This window comes from Sinocyclocheilus rhinocerous, unplaced genomic scaffold (assembly GCF_001515625.1).
Source record: "Sinocyclocheilus rhinocerous isolate Xijiao unplaced genomic scaffold, SAMN03320098_v1.1 scaffold693, whole genome shotgun sequence".
Lineage (NCBI taxonomy): Eukaryota > Metazoa > Chordata > Actinopteri > Cypriniformes > Cyprinidae > Sinocyclocheilus > Sinocyclocheilus rhinocerous.
Window position 1 is genome coordinate 372,305 of NW_015654933.1, and position 18,202 is coordinate 390,506.

Below are 18,202 nucleotides of genomic sequence, written 5' to 3' on the forward strand. Positions count from 1 at the left end.
GCACTTTTAGATAAACAAGGCAATAATAGATGGCACTCGTGGTGGTAGTTAAACAAAGTTATTTATTGAGTTTAAACGTGAATATGTCTATGAAAGATTGTGTAACTGTACTGTGATAAAAGAGGATCTCAATGCTGAAAAAGCACTTTCAGTATAGGCTAACTACGTTTGGATTTGAAATCAAAATGGATAAATGTTGTGTTTGTGGTAAACAGCCGCGGATCAGGAGCGGACTGCAAACGCGTCCTGTGCGAAAGCACAATGAGTCCGTGCTGCTTCTGCACCGCATACGCACTGCAAACGGAGTATGTGTGAAACAGGCGTTACTGTACACGGCATGCCAGAAAGTCTAAGCTGTAGATGATCACACTACATACCATCTGAGTCTTGGTCTGAATCACTAGGCTCATCTGGATCAGGCCTGTGCTTCGGGCTTCTGGATAATTCTGTATCAGAAGGAAATCAGACATTAGGAGTCACATCTCTATTGGAAAGATCTTTAATGTCAGTGGAAAAGGCAATCAGTTTTCACAGCAAACACAATTTACTTCCCAAACAACCTTGCAACACTATAGCCAACCTGACAAACCCTAGCGAACATGTACACTTACACTTACAATTCACTCTCTGCATTTAACCCACCCCTCTAGAAAATTCCCTTTCTCTGACTACCTACTAAATCTAAATCTGATGTTTCTTATCAATATAGTCAAGTATACATTAAATGGAACTAGAATTCATATTAGGTCAAATACAAGCTTTGTGACAATAAGCCACTCTACTAGGGCGGCACGATATTGGAAAGATTGCACATTGCGATTTTTTTTTTCTGTGATATATATTCATATTATATATATATATATATATATATGGGGGAAGAAAATAAATTTCACCAGATGACTTGAAAAGCTCTATATGAGAAAAAATATATATATATATCAATGATTGGGGTGATTTTGTAGGCGAGTAAATCAGCATAGGAAATAAACAAATTACAAGCATAGATATATAACAGAACAAATATACAAATGAAATAAGCAGTGCTTTATATTTTTCAGGTAAGTCTAACAGTATTCAGGTACAGAAATTGAATAATCAAATGTAAAATAACACTGAATAGTCTTCACTGTATAAATTAAATCTAATAAATCTGTGTTAAAGCTACAAAAGTGATTTTTCTCTATGTGTTTTGTTGTTTGATTAACATTCTTAACACAGAAAGCCTCAGGAACATTAAACTGCTGTAAACCAATATAAGCTACTGTTACACATCCATTTTCTTTCTCAATTGTTTACCTTCACCTGAGCCATAAGCATCTGTGTTCACAAGGATACTTGCAGAGCACAGAATTTCAGGCACAAATAGACGCAGAAGTGAACAGAATTCAGAGTTCACGTGCATGTGCGTGGCTGTCACCCTACAGTCTATGCTCTCACCGCGTCTACACCGGATGCGAGCTACGCGACGAAATACAATGAACCCATTATAATCAGTGATGCTGTCTACACTGGATGCGGCGCTGCGTGACAAATACCCGACAGTAAACTGCTGCCGCGGTCTCTTTATGACGTACTGACACAAAGTTACTTCGTTGAAATCTTCAAAGAACTTAAAGTCTTGCAAACTCAGACGTTCAGCAGAACTGCTCAAGCCTCTGCTTCATCAAAGACCAACCAATCCAACGAGGGGTTTTCCAAAAGAACGTCAGTCAAACGTCATTCTGACGTCACCTCAGCGACCAACCAGTAACGGGGTTCCCTCAAAGACATCCCGGAAGCCCGCATCAGCCACGGAATCAGCAGAACGCAAGTAAACGAACAACTCTCTAATCTGCTGAACTGGTGAATTTAGATAAGCAGTAAAATTTAAGACGGAATTCTCTGCTTTGTAAATTCTTAAGGTGAATTTACATCACTCGTGAAAACGAGGTAGAACTATGAAACTCAGAACTCCGTTAACATAATTTCCTTCCTCTGAAACTGTATGTTTGTGTGTATGTGTGTTTTAGCTTAGTTTGATGTAATCTAGAATAGCCAATGAATTTCATGTTTCATTTATAAATAATCAATTGTCTGGTGTCATATAATTTCAAGGTTAAAACTTTGCCAAGATCAACGTTACCTCTCTCTTAAGAGCTGACAATTATCATAAGTGTGTTAACCGTGGCCAGGAAAACACATATTTAATTTGTTAAAATATACTGAGAATCACCGGCTCGCTGGACGACCCTTGATTTAAAGTGTAAACCATTTAAAGTCAAAATCAGTTTGATCAGGTGGACCTCGAATTCTCAGATCGAGTTCTTTAAAACCTGAGCTAGAAATAAACCTGAATGAATTAATAATAATTAATTCCCTACAGTTAAAATTAAGTAATCAAAGTCATTACAGTCTTAATCCCGTGTTAAATGTCCTTGTTAGTTTTCAATCATATTTAATAGGGCTGGGTAAAAAATATCGATATCTCGATATTAATCGATTCTCATTTTTATGGAACGATATTGATTCTTAAATCCCAAGAATCGATTATTCTAGCCTGTTTTCAGTTAATGTACAGAGTGTTGAAGGGCACTTCCCATCCAATAAATCGCAATAAGCATTGTGCTTTGGTACTTATGAAACAAAGTCTCAGATTTCAAATTCTGTCCATTGTATTGCAATATTCAAACAAAAAATGCAGTTTTGGCGCTGTTTAATGTGAAGTGACAGATCGCTGTCACAGACGCGGCAGCGAGAGGCGCACGTGAACTGATCATCTCCTCCACATTAATATATATTATATTTGTAATAGGGGGCCCTGCAGTAAGTCATAGCCCCGGGGCCCAGTAAGGTCTTAATGTGGCCCTGACTGTATGAAGATTGAAATCGCGAAATTATCGCAAACGATTAGCAAATAAACTGCAGAATGTTATATTTTCTAATGCACGCACGAATTGCATGTATTCTGACAGCGCTGCACGAGCTCGCGGCGCCAGGGTTCAAAGTCCAAAGCGCGAGGAAAATCTGCGCTGGACTTGTTACTCGTCAGTTACTCAGTAACGTTTTTGTGATTTTTTTTAATGGCATGTGACAATGTGATATGTACGACAAACAAAAAACCAAATTCTTAATGAGAATCATTTATAAATCTGCATGCTGTTGTCAACAAAAAGAAGCACTGAGATCTTCCTGCGGGTTTCTGCCAAAATAAAATCCGAAACCAACACGAGGTCCAGTCCTTCTCATCTGAGCTCATTATCTGTAATGTGATCACAGCCACGAGCGGCTCCGCTTTTGATATGACAATTGACCACGTGAGACACGCAAACATGTAAACGCCTACATAAGCCATAAGCAACTGCGTTTACAAGGAGAGTTTACTTGCAGAGCACAGTATTTCACAAATAGATGCAGAAGTGAACAGAATTCAGTGTTCACGTGCATCTGTGTGGCTCTCACCGTATCTACACTGGACGCGAGCGACGCGACAAAATACAATGAACCCATTATATAATCAGTGATGCTGTCTACACTGGACTTGAGCGGCGCGACAAAATACAATGAACCCATTATAATCAGTGATGCTGTCTACACTGGACTTGAGCGGCGCGACAAAATACAATGAACCCATTATAATCAGTGATGCTGTCTACACTGGATGCGGCGCTGCGTGACAAATACCCGACAGTAAACTGCTGCCGCGTTCTCTTTATGACGTACTGACACAAAGTTCAAATGATTGGCAACGGTCGCTTTGTCGTGTCCAGTGTAGACAGACTTTGGGGCCGTTCACATATCACGCCTAAAAACGCGTGGAAAACGCCAGCTTTCTCCTTCTTTCCAAAGCGCTCGGGAGCTTGCGCTTTCGTGGTGTCTGCCGTTGCTAAGCGACCGTGACCTGCGCTCTCCACGACGACGTGGAAATTTCAACAAAGGATAAACGGATTTCCAGCACTGAATCGGCTACTAAATGTATTTAAAATGGGTATCTCTGTACAGCTGTCGCGTCCAGTGTAGACACCGTGTCTGTGTGAGAGCAAAGAAAACCGTAAGTATAAATATAACGATCAGTAGCCTATACTAAACATCGCACATCCTAAACAAATTTGGCATGTACTGTACCTGATATATATCCAAAATAAACAACATTGAATCAAATCGGTAATCGAATCGAAACGCAACGCAAGCCTGTGAATTAGAATCGAATCGAATCGTGAAATTTGTGTCAAAACCCAGCCCTAATATTTAGTCAATCTTATCCTATTTTATTTTAGTCAAGTTTTAGTCGACTAAATGTCTCAAAGAAAATACAAAGTATTTTAGTCTAGTTTTAGTAAATGAAATCTTCATCCCATTTTCATCATGCTGTATAATGGTTAAACTGACAAAAAAAAAGATTTTGCTCAAAATTATAATCGTAATGATTGTTGTCATTTGAATAATTTACTTTTGCATTTCAGGTATTGCACTTTCACCAGTAAGCACAACGCAATAGAATGTCGACTCAAACACATGGTTTATTTTATCTCATGTAGTGTACTGATTTTATTATAGGCTATTTATTATATAAATTAATTTCAAAGACTTATGCACTCTGTCTACATTATGAAAACTGGTAAAACAAACTAAAAATATTATAACAGTGAAATTCCTAATAGTAATTCCACTCATTCCAAATTGCAATAGCCTATGTTTCTTTATTAAAACAACAGCGGTTGAGTAAGTGCATTTATTCAGCGACCACAATCGCAAACAATACAGTCGAGATCTCATGACAGAACACAGAGCGGCTGAGTGATGCTTTCGTTTACATCGCTAAACTCCAGCTTGTTTGTCGGGGTTTGCCACATTGAAGAGCGAGCTCGTGCGCATGGTTGCCAGATTGCAAAAAATACGCAAAACACCGGGCAGAAAATGTATCTTTGTAACAGCGAAGCTCTGATTCGGGGGTTTGAACTCTTGGTATCTGGCAACCGCACTCATGAAAGCTCGTATAATAGAGGCATGCACAGCAGTCTGCAATAACATTTTGTCTCCGTTTTTGACGAAAATAAAAAGACTTTGGTAAAATTTATTTTTTGAATACATTTTAGTCACGTCTTTTATCGTCAAAGAAATTGCATGTTGATATAGTGATAGTTATCGTTTATTGACCTTATTGCCGTCTCGTCTTCGTCATGGGAAAAAAGCCATTTTTCATAGTCAACAAACATTTTTTGTCATAGTTTTCGTTAACGAAATTAACACTACTCTGCAGCATAGATATACATAACGTACTCAAATAAGAGGGCATAAGTATAACGAAGCCTAAATTAGAGCATTTCATGCCAGCTGGAATGGTCACTTTATGTGGAAGGGTCATCACCACGAGTGACATTTGTTAATCTTATAGATGTGTTATGCAAATTTAAGGCAAGACACTACAGGCAAAACCATTGTTTTCTCATGCACTGGTCAGTTTTGAGATCTATTTTGCATAGTGGAAAGAAAGCATGCAAAATACACATTTACACAGTTTATGTTTGATGCATATCTTTAAAGCGTTTTTTCTATTACATACACCAAACTTTACAGTTCTATTCCTATCTATATTCTGAAGGCTTTTGCTGAGGCGTTTGTTCATTTAACATTCACGCTGATCTTTTAATATGAAACAAAGTCTCAGATTTCAAATTCTGTCTATTGTATTGCAGTATTCAAACAATAAATGCCGTTTTGGCGCTGTTTAATGTGAACTGACAGATCTCACGTGAACTGATCATCACCTCCACATTAAAACCAGTTTCAGCACAAAATAAACATGACTAAACATCCGAAGGTAAGTTAAAAGGAAGACACAACTTTACAATCTGTATCCTGTCTCGTGTAATCGCTCAATCAGTGTTTCAGCCGCGCAAAGACGTCAATATAACGGCTTGTACAACAAAGGATAAACGGATTTCCAGCACTGAATCGGCTACTAAATGTATTTAAAATGGGTATCTCTGTACAGCTGTCGCGTCCAGTGTAGACACCGTGTCTGTGTGAGAGCAAAGAAAACCGTAAGTATAAATATAACGATCAGTAGCCTATACTAAACATCGCACATCCTAAACAAATTTGGCATGTACTGTACCTGATATATATCCAAAATAAACAACATTGAATCAAATCGGTAATCGAATCGAAACGCAACGCAAGCCTGTGAATTAGAATCGAATCGAATCGTGAAATTTGTGTCAAAACCCAGCCCTAATATTTAGTCAATCTTATCCTATTTTATTTTAGTCAAGTTTTAGTCGACTAAATGTCTCAAAGAAAATACAAAGTATTTTAGTCTAGTTTTAGTCAATGAAATCTTCATCCCATTTTCATCATGCTGTATAATGGTTAAACTGACAAAAAAAAAGATTTTGCTCAAAATTATAATCGTAATGATTGTTGTCATTTGAATAATTTACTTTTGCATTTCAGGTATTGCACTTTCACCAGTAAGCACAACGCAATAGAATGTCGACTCAAACACATGGTTTATTTTATCTCATGTAGTGTACTGATTTTATTATAGGCTATTTATTATATAAATTAATTTCAAAGACTTATGCACTCTGTCTACATTATGAAAACTGGTAAAACAAACTAAAAATATTATAACAGTGAAATTCCTAATAGTAATTCCACTCATTCCAAATTGCAATAGCCTATGTTTCTTTATTAAAACAACAGCGGTTGAGTAAGTGCATTTATTCAGCGACCACAATCGCAAACAATACAGTCGAGATCTCATGACAGAACACAGAGCGGCTGAGTGATGCTTTCGTTTACATCGCTAAACTCCAGCTTGTTTGTCGGGGTTTGCCACATTGAAGAGCGAGCTCGTGCGCATGGTTGCCAGATTGCAAAAAATACGCAAAACACCGGGCAGAAAATGTATCTTTGTAACAGCGAAGCTCTGATTCGGGGGTTTGAACTCTTGGTATCTGGCAACCGCACTCATGAAAGCTCGTATAATAGAGGCATGCACAGCAGTCTGCAATAACATTTTGTCTCCGTTTTTGACGAAAATAAAAAGACTTTGGTAAAATTTATTTTTTGAATACATTTTAGTCACGTCTTTTATCGTCAAAGAAATTGCATGTTGATATAGTGATAGTTATCGTTTATTGACCTTATTGCCGTCTCGTCTTCGTCATGGGAAAAAAGCCATTTTTCATAGTCAACAAACATTTTTTGTCATAGTTTTCGTTAACGAAATTAACACTACTCTGCAGCATAGATATACATGACGTACTCAAATAAGAGGGCATAAGTATAACGAAGCCTAAATTAGAGCATTTCATGCCAGCTGGAATGGTCACTTTATGTGGAAGGGTCATCACCACGAGTGACATTTGTTAATCTTATAGATGTGTTATGCAAATTTAAGGCAAGACACTACAGGCAAAACCATTGTTTTCTCATGCACTGGTCAGTTTTGAGATCTATTTTGCATAGTGGAAAGAAAGCATGCAAAATACACATTTACACAGTTTATGTTTGATGCATATCTTTAAAGCGTTTTTTCTATTACATACACCAAACTTTACAGTTCTATTCCTATCTATATTCTGAAGGCTTTTGCTGAGGCGTTTGTTCATTTAACATTCACGCTGATTTATGCAACATTTTATTCCTAAAAATATTGTGAAAATGTATTGTATTGTTTTCTGTATGCTGACAGTATTTTCTGATTTATGGAGTGATAAAAAGAGAAATCCAAAAACTTTTAACTCTTATATGTCAACAATATCATTACTTTTGAACCTGGTTTTATCCAAGTTTAGATTTCTGCTCTGGAAATGCATGCAAATGAGTGCAGGTTTAATTAGATAATGACCCATTTGCATGTTTAACCCTTAAAGACCTAGAACATTTTTGGGGCAGCTGACGCGCCTGTAATTTTCTTTGTTTTTTTTAGCAGTCAGCATCAAGTGCCACATATCATTATAAACGGAAGAACTTGAAGTTTCAGTCTAGCTAATTTAAAGTCTCAAACTTCCTTTTTTTTCTCTAAGAATTAATGAATTTTCCAGAATTTTAAGAAAAACGCAAGCAACAATTGGGTGTTTTTTTTACTGTGTATTCAAACAGAAACTCCAAGAGTTTGGATTTTTTTTCTTTATAAAGTTGTATTTGGGTGTTTTACACTTCCAAATAAAATTTTGTCAACATATAACATTCCCCAAGCAACTTATAGCCATTTATTACAATATTATTATAGGCGCTTTTCAGTGAAAAACAGGTTTATTTAATTTATTGACAACATAAAACATTTAGTGAGTAAAGAAAATGGAAAGAGTGTTATATAATAAACAAAACACAGAAGCAAAAGTGACTTTTTTTTCCAGAGAAATATATTTTCAATCTGAGTCTGAACAACAAACGCAAATAGTGTAGCAAGTAATGAAAACAGTTGTGCAAATTGTCTTGTGAAACAACAATACAAACAGTGCAAATGATTCACAAACTACACACAAAATTAGATAGAAATATGCAGAGTGCAGATGATCTTTACAAACTGTATAATAATTATTTACATAATATAACCACCAAATGGATCGATCCGCTGGCTGTATTCCGCGTCGGAATCGATTTACTGGGACATCGCCTAGCGACGCGAAGACATAAATTCCAGTGCTTTATCCAATATGTACCGCTGTTTCATCCTTGTTTTTGGTTTGTTTTATGTCAAAGTACTCTAACAGGTTTATTTAATTTATTGACAACATAAAACATTTAGTGAGTAAAGAAAATGGAAAGAGTGTTATATAATAAACAAAACACAGAAGCAAAAGTGACTTTTTTTTCCAGAGAAATATATTTTCAATCTGAGTCTGAACAACAAACACAAATAGTGTAGCAAGTAATGAAAACAGTTGTGCAAATTGTCTTGTGAAACAACAATACAAACAGGGCAAATGATTCACAAACTACACACAAAATTAGATAGAAATATGCAGAGTGCAGATGATCTTTACAAACTGTATAATAATTATTTACATAATATAACCACCAAATGGATCGATCCGCTGGCTGTATTCCGCGTCGGAATCGATTCGACCGGGACTTTGCCTAGCGACGCGAAAACATAAATTCCGGTGCTTTATCCTATATGTACCGCTGTTTCATCCTTGTTTTTGGTTTGTGTTATGTCAAAGTGCTCTGTTGTGTATTTTTCCATGCTTTGTCAGAGTGTTCATGCAAATGTGTTATTTTGTGTTTGTTTTCACGCACGCACGACGCATTTACTTTCACTTTGTGTTTGTTCAAATTTCCAAAGAAACATGCTAATTGGTGGTTCAAAAGACCAAAACCTATGTTTATTGGTTGAATAGATAACAGTCTGAACCAATCTGTGCATGGCGGTGGGACTAAGCATCAACGATCATTCCTGTTTGGCTCAGAGGATCAAAATGCATAGGTTTCTTTTGACCAATCAGTGCTGATCAAAATGCGATGACGTTATCACGCTCACTACGGAGCCTCTGAACATCCAAATACCTCCGAAAAGCAGAGAATCGACACTTTACGACACTTTTTAAATCATTTAAATTGGATTAGCGGTTCAAAAGTTATTAAACATTAGCCGCGGTCTCGGTCTTTGAGGGTTAAACAGCATTTCAGAAAACTTGTAACAAAGTGCTCCTAATGTACTGTGATTAATCAACTGCTGAAACTGTGATCATTCCTATTAGCTTAAGCTGTACCCTGACCTGAGGTGTTTTGCCTTAAATCACTGTAACGTGCTCAACACAGAACATTTGTGGTGTTATATGCAGACTGTTGGTCTCTCACCGTGAGCAGGTACTCGACGGCGCGGTCAGGATTGTTGAAACTAGCTCTCAGTGCCGCCACCACTCTGTCTCTCTCGTATCCCATCAGCATGATCTCCGTCACCATGTTCTCGTAGGACTGACCCGTCACTGCACACACGAAACACATGCAAACTCACTTCATCCTGCAGAAATTACTACTGAATTCATAAACTGACATGGAGAATGTGTGAACATGCTAATTTACCCAGCGCAGACGTCGCCTCTTCAAATATGTTTGCATTTGGCGAAGAACTGCAATCAGGAGGAAAATAAAAACAATCAGCTTAATATGAAATGATGGTCACTTCCACTGACACAAACTGTTTTTGAAGAGACACCAGGCCTGTCCAAAAACAGCACTCACGTCTAATCAGCAATAATTGAGTATATAGATGTAGGGATGCACCAAATGTTCGGCAACCAAATAAATTGTACCGAACAATGACGTGACGCGATCAAATCCGAGAAAGACACAAAAATCATTACAAGCAGCGACAGCGAGAGACTGTTTAGCGCTGCATCGCATGTCTCTGATGAGAAGAGGAAGGGCTGATTGTTGCTGGCTACTGTATGATGATTGAAATCGCCAAACGACTTTAAACAATTAGTAAATAAACTGCAGAATGTTATGTTTTCTAATACACGCACTAATTGCATGTATTCTGACAGCGCTGCACGAGCTCGTTAGCCAGGGTTCTAAGTCCAAAGTGCGAGGAAAATCTGAAACTGAAACAGTGCGGGTTTCTGCCAAAACAAAAGCTGAGAAAAAGCAAGAACTCCATCAACATTCATAATTGCTAGTCAGGGATCAACGCTAGGGTTTTTTCTACTGGCCCTGCCACAAACAACAGCGTTTCCTTGGTTACCGCTGTAAATACAGCAGCGCTTATGGAATAGTGATACAGCGTTTCCTTGGTTACCGCTGTAAACAGCAGCGCTGCGCGTATTAAGACTAATTTAAATGCATCATACGGAGACAAAATGAAAAGAAAACGCCATTTTTGAAAACAGTCAGTTCCGTTCCACTCAAAAACACATTCATATAAAATTCAATGTTTGGATTTTCTTCCTATATTTCGCACATCGTGAACAGTGATCTTGTTCTGCCTGCTATATTCTCCTCTTTGTGTCCATCTTCAGCATCTCTGGCTTCTGTTAACGGCCGTTTACAGACTAAGTATAATAATAAGGTAATATTTCCACACAAATGGCCATTGGGAAAATGATTGCAGTGCAGTTTGTGCGCAAGCACGGAACAGAAGATAGTCTGAAATAAAACAAAAAATGTCCGGTGCATCTGTACTCCAGTGTATAAATTCAATATAGATTAATCATTGTTAAAGCTACAAAGTTACTTGCCAGGATGGGTATTTTGATACTTTTGTATGTATTTGCCCATTCAGACGGCTCACACAGCACACGAGTACTGAAAGGAGTTGTCTTTCGCGCCCAAATGCTTTTTAATCGCTTGAATTTTTAAATGAACAAGTCTTAAAAACACATGCAAATGATCAAATGTCGTGACGACGCTGCAGTTGCCGGATCGGGCAAGTGACATATCCGTCTACTGTCCCGAACGTCTTTCATGCTGGCCCCGGGCCATCGGGCAGTCCTTATTGTCGAGCCCTAATTAGTATTGTAATTTTACTGTTGTTCTGTAAAATATAAGACAATAATAATGACAATAATTACAACAGCTCTATTAATACATTTATTATAACATTCCCACATAGTGTTCAAATTGGGATCAGTAATATTTTCTAATGTTTTAAAAGAAGTCTCTTCTGCTCAGGAAGGCTGTATTTATTTGTACAGTAAAAAATACATGCCTGATTCAAGAAGGGGGTCTCAAAAATGGCCAAAAAATATTATTTTACTAACTTTTTCATTTTAAGTTAAATTGTGCTTTGTTGGTATAATGTCTGCTAGAATGCCCAGTGTTTCATTTTGTTCAGCTTCGGCCAAGAATTTTAATTTCGGTGCATCCCTACATAGACGGACACTCGTGTGTCAGGGTGTGTGTTTTTACCTGGTTGGTGTAGAGGAGGGCTCAGCGCTGCTGGCGGGTTTGTCCTCTTCAGTCGCGCTCTCAGACGGGGTTTCTGAAGAAGGGGTCGGGGTTGTTGTAGTGCTGGAGGAGGCTGCGCTGGCCGCTGTGGCAGCAGATGAAGGGACCGATGCAGGAGCCGCTTTAGGCTGCAGGAGAAACATCCCATTACTCACAACTTCACACTGACATCACATGCACGAGCTCATTAACATATCACATAACATCTATTCAGTGTTCAGTAACTAAGTGAGGACTACACCAAACTCATTTACAAATACACATCTTGTAAAGTACAGCATCAAACCGAGTTTAGTCAAGTTAGTAAGGGTCATAAAGACAGTGAAAAATAATCAGGAGAATCTAAATCATGACTCATCTTTTTTTTTTTTTTATATGAATAACTCAAAAGTAGGTTGTACACAATCAAATCACATCACAGTATGGACCAGTGTCCAAGAATTTATCTTCCATGTTTTAAGTTGAAAACTGTTGTGCAGCACGTTGTTTGCCAAAAACAAAAGGAATTGCTCAATTTTCATTTGATTGCATTCTAAAAGATTGATAAAATTTATTATTTAATTTAATTATTAAAATTTGTATGCAATACATGCACATTAAATCATTAATCCAGGAAAATTAAAACAAATACAAATTTTATTTGATTGCATTCTAAAAGATAGATTAAATTTTTAATAATTTAATTTAATTATTACCATTTTTATGCAATACATGCACATTAAATCATTAATCCAGCAAAATTAAAACAAATACAAATTTTATGAATTCAATTGATTAGACACTTTTTGATTATGAAAATTGTTATTAAACCATTAAAACTAGGCTAAATCCAGAAAAATAAAACGGAAAACAAAGAGCTTGGGAAAATAAAACAGACTTAAGGAAACATAAAACCAATTTCACAGGGCTCTAAAAATGACGTTTCTGTTGAACTTTTATTAAACTCGTGTAAAAATGCACAAGTTTCATGATTTCAATTAATTACACATGCTTTCTGATTATTAAAACGGAATTAAACCATTAAAACAGAAAACATGGAATTTGGGAAAAATTTAACCGACTTTAGGAAAAAGTAAAACCAATTTTATAGGGCCCTAAAAATGTAGTTTTTGTTGAACTTTTATAAAATTTCTGTAAAAAAAGTTTCATGACTTGTGGAGGGATGGAATCAGGGGCCGGAATTAGCCAATTTTCTGCATAACCGGCGGATATTTTATACAATAGTAGCTCAATAAACAAGAAGTTAAAATCAAGTGACTTACATTTTAGACACAATTTTTACTGTCTGTGCTCAATTTCGCTGATGAAAATAGCTCCAATCAAAGCCACAGCAGAATTGTTTAGTGTTTTGTTACTGAATGAATTCACATTTTTGAACAAATCAAGCGAGTCAATGATTCAGTAACCCGTTCATAAAGACAGAAGTCACTTGCCTCGTTTCTGAATGAATCAGCCGTTTGAACGAATCTGTTAAAGGACTAAATGACTCACTCATTCAAACAGTCATTTGCCGCCACCTACTGGTTTGTTTCATATTTAAAACCATCATTGCATTTTCCTCAACATTTCTTATTTGTACGTTTAAATTTTTTTTTTAAACATTAATCTTATAACATTCTTTATGCATTCAGAATGTTGCAGTGTAAATGCATTTATGGCAGCTCAGCTTCATCAAACAGTCTGTAAATGCATCTAATGCCACTTCAGATGCAGCTTCTGTGTTTGCTGCCTGGTTTGGTTTCATATTTAAAACCATCATTGCATTTTCTCAACATTTCTTATTTGTATGTTTCATTAAAACATTAATCTTATAAAATTCTTCATGCATTCTAAATGTTGCCGTGTAAATGCATTTAAGGCAGCTCAGCTTCATCACACAGTGTGTCTGTAAATACAAAGCCACTTCAGATGCAGCTTCTGTGGAAAGATGGAGTTTGTTGATACTGATACATTTAATAAGATTAGAGAAAAAATGACAATTTAAGAAACAGTGGGAAATGACATGCGTTTTCAGTTTTACATGCTCTTTTCTAGTCATAGAGCACTTTATTTTGAGAGTTGTTTACGTAGACTCACTCATTCAAACAGTCATTTGCCGCCACCTACTGGTTTGTTTCATATTTAAAACCATCATTGCATTTTCCTCAACATTTCTTATTTGTACGTTTAAATTTTTTTTTTAAACATTAATCTTATAACATTCTTTATGCATTCAGAATGTTGCAGTGTAAATGCATTTATGGCAGCTCAGCTTCATCTCACAGTCTGTAAATACATCTAAAGCCACTTCAGATGCAGCTTCTGTGGAAAGATGGAGTTTGTTGATACTGATACATTTAATAAGGTTAGAGAAAAAATGACAATTTAAGAAACAGTGGGAAATGACATGCGTTTTCAGTTTTACATGCTCTTTTCTAGTCATAGAGCACTTTATTTTGAGAGTTGTTTACGTGAGAGAACATCTGTAACTTTGTCCAGATTGGGGGAATTGTAATGTTTAATCATTTTTATTACGTAAAAAATTTTTTTTGCATTAAAAAAAAAAAAAAGTATAGATTTTTGTTTGTATATGCCGTCAATTATACTTTTTAGAAAGAAACTCAGAATCGGCAAAAATCGGTATCGGCAAGTCACACTTACGAGAAGAAAAAAAAAATCGGAAATCTGATTAGGCCAAGAAAATTGCAATCGGTGCATCTCTAAATAGAACCATTAGAACAGAACACGAAAAAAAAATAAAAATAAAAAAGGGAAAATAACAGATTTCATATGTCCCTACAACAAGCAAACGCACATGATGCTTGATTTAGATCCAAAAATGGCCTCAATCTCAATCAAAGCAATTAAACTTTTCACTTCACCCATTTACATAAGCTTTCAAAATTCCTCTTGAATATTTCAGGATTTTATAGACGTCAAGAGTCACATGCATCAAACTCTGCAGCAGAGAAGCAATTGCACGCAAGCGGAGATAAGACTGATAATGCCTCACCTTTGCTACCATAATCACCACAAAGTTCTTCTCATCTATCTTGTACTCCTTGAGAGCCGCGTCATCGTTCAGGATTTTGCCTGCAGGGGACAAAATGATTAAAATAAACGAGCCGTTATTCGTCCGCCCGCAGCTCTCGCGTCTTGTCAGTCATTCATCAACAAATGTCAGAATGATGCTCCTGCATGATTGTACATTATCACTGCGTTTCACACGATAATACAGAATAAGATGATGACAAATCAGGGTCACATCCTTATCAGCTGGAAACAGACGCCATACAGTCACACCTTATCGAACGCTGAGGACGTACCTGCATATATCAACTTCTGTCCCGCCACCGGAAAGTTATCTTTTCCCTTTTCATTCTCTATTTTTTCCTTTAAGGCCTTTACCTGTGAAAGACAGAGCAGGAGAAAACAACTCAAAGTCCGATCCGAGAGAGCAAACAAGCACACAGACGCTCTTCCAAGGTTATTTTCATAAACGAAAACTAAGACTAAAACTATTGGTCAAAAAACATTTTCGTAAACTGAAATAAAATTTAAATTTCAAAATAAATGAAAAACTAAAACTAAACTAACAACAGTAACTGAAAAACTAACTAAAATAAAATAATAATTAGCAAAAATAAATAATCGTGTTCGTGATTTAATAAGCTCTCATTCTGTGCCAGAAAATCTGACCTGTGGTTGTTTAGGGAAATACCTGTAGATGGCGCTTCATGCACGTGAGCTGAATCCGACGCGGCTATTCTATTCACAGAGAATGCGTTTTTGCATTTCAAAAACAAGACGCGGGAAATGGGAAATAACTATAAAATATGAAACGGGAAATAATAATAATGCACACCTTACAGCGGACGGACGTTTAAAAGCGTGTTTGACGTGCGATAACAACATGAGAGTGAGTTAATTACAATTTTTGGATGAGCTGACTTTAGTGAATAGTCATTTTGTCACGCTTTACGATTACTACGGCAACGTCCGCTTCGAGTCCATGACACGAGCACCGCTTTGACTGTACAAAACGCATCCAAAATGAGAGAAAGCGGCAGCCGCGCGGTGATTTCACCGCTTGCCGTGTAGCTTTAGAACTGGGATTGATTGCGTTGCTCATCTGAAGCTCGTGCGCGCTGGAGCAGCTCGTCAAAGTAAAGTGCAAAGATCATTTAAATCACCATATCGCATTTAATTTTGAGTAGTATGAGGTTTCAAAGCATTTTAGATTGTTTCTTTTTATTGTGTACGTTCATAGAGGGAGAGACGGGACATACAGTAGTGTGCACCGGTGGCTCGTCTGTGCAAAAGATCCAACAAATTAATGCATTTAAAACACAGATGCGCAAAAATTAAGTTTACAGAGTTTCAATGACAATTACAAAGAACAGGGTTCCTCAAATCCAGCACTGGAGGGATCATTGTCCTGCAGAATTTAGCTCCAACCCTGATAAAAACTCAGCTGCCTGTAGCTTTCTAGTAACTCTGAAAACCTTTACATATAAGTTGCATATTTTAGTTTTTTGTTCAATTGTAAAGAATCATTTTATTTTCATTATTAAAGGGTTAGTTCACCCAAAAATGAAAATTAGGCTGTGTTTTACTCACCCCCGAGGCATCCTAGGTGTATATGACTTTCTTTCTCAGTGCAGGATTGCACCTCAAGGTTATTTTCGTAAACGAAAACTGAAACTAAGACTAAAACTATTGGTCAAAAAACATTTTCGTAAACTGAAATAAAATTTAAATTTCAAAATAAATGAAAAACTAAAACTAAACTAACAACAGTAACTGAAAAACTAACTAAAATAAAATAATAATTAGCAAAAATAAATAATCGTGTTCGTGATTTAATAAGCTCTCATTCTGTGCCAGAAAATCTGACCTGTGGTTGTTTAGGGAAATACCTGTAGATGGCGCTTCATGCACGTGAGCTGAATCCGACGCGGCTATTCTATTCACAGAGAATGCGTTTTTGCATTTCAAAAACAAGACGCGGGAAATGGGAAATAACTATAAAATATGAAACGGGAAATAATAATAATGCACACCTTACAGCGGACGGACGTTTAAAAGCGTGTTTGACGTGCGAGAACAACATGAGAGTAAGCAAATATGGAAGTGGTTTGGACCGGATCCGACGCGGCTGTTTGCACTCCAACAAACAACTGACTGGAGCCAGAAATGGAAAGCTGGTCAAAACGTTTGCTGCTTTCCTGAGAGAGTATTTCTAACAATAAGCCGTTCCAAACAGAAAGTGTGGACTAAACCCACCGAGTGTCTTCCTTCATAAAGGTCCAGCTGACTTCTGACCCGTCACTGCTGACTTTTCACCTCATCCGAGGAGGATCGCGTCTTATTTAACTGCACAAATGTGCCGTTTGCCCCAGATAAAGAGTTTTTAAGGGCAGATGGGTAAAAATAAAAAACTCTTCTGTAAACTGTCAACGTTTAAAGGAATAGTTCACCCAAAAAACAATTCTGTCATCATTTACTCACTTTGAAGTCATTCCAAACCTGTATGAGTTTCTTTCTTCGGTTAAACACAAATGAAGATATACATTAACTAAGAAAACTAAGTTTTGTAATGTCTCTTCTGCTCACCAAGCCTGCATTTATTTGATCCAAAATACAGCAAAAAACTGATTTAAAATAACTGTTTTCTATTTGATTATGTTTTAAAATTTTATTTATTCCTGTGATTTCAAAGCTGAATTTTAGCATCATTACTCCACTCACACGATCCTTCAGAAATCATTATGATATGCTGATTTGCTGCTCAAAAAACATTTATTATTATTATTATTATTGTTGAAAACAGCCGAGTAGAATTTTTTCAGGTTTCTTTGATGAATACAAAGTTCAGAAGAACAGCATTTATCTAAAATATAGAAATATTTTGTAACATTATAAATGTCTTTATCATCCCTTTTGATCAATTTAAAGCATCCCTGCTAAATAAAAGTATTAATTTCTATTAAAAAAATGATACTGACTCCAAGCTTTTGAATGGCATAGTGTATAATGTTACAAAAGCTTTTTATTTCAGATAAATGCTGATCTTTGGATCTTTCTATTCATCAAAGTATCCCGAAAAAAATGCACTCAACTGTTTTAAATATTGATAATAATAATAAATGTTTCTTGAGCAACAAATCAGCATATTAGAAAGATTTCTGAAGACTGGAGTAATGATGCTGAAAATTTACCTATGTATGATCACAGGAATAAATTATATTTTAAAATCTATTCAAATAGAAAGCAATTTGAAATAGTAAAAATATTTCAACATTTTACAGTTTTTGCTGTACTTTGGATCAAATAAATGCAG

The 18,202-nt window shown here is 36.5% G+C and overlaps 1 protein-coding gene across 1 annotated transcript in view; it reads right to left on the reverse strand.

Annotated features, from left to right (window-relative positions):
• The window catches only part of LOC107717761 (UV excision repair protein RAD23 homolog B-like), a 40,928-nt gene that overhangs the window by 17,637 nt on the left and 5,089 nt on the right, over positions 1–18,202 (reverse strand). Inside the window, exons 2-6 of the mRNA XM_016524595.1 lie at positions 15,186–15,267; positions 14,873–14,952; positions 11,842–12,008; positions 10,018–10,064; positions 9,793–9,920 (exon numbers count right to left, since the gene is read on the reverse strand). Of these exons, the coding sequence (XP_016380081.1) occupies positions 9,793–9,920; positions 10,018–10,064; positions 11,842–12,008; positions 14,873–14,952; positions 15,186–15,267 (504 nt within the window). The remainder of the gene's footprint in view (positions 1–9,792; positions 9,921–10,017; positions 10,065–11,841; positions 12,009–14,872; positions 14,953–15,185; positions 15,268–18,202) is intronic.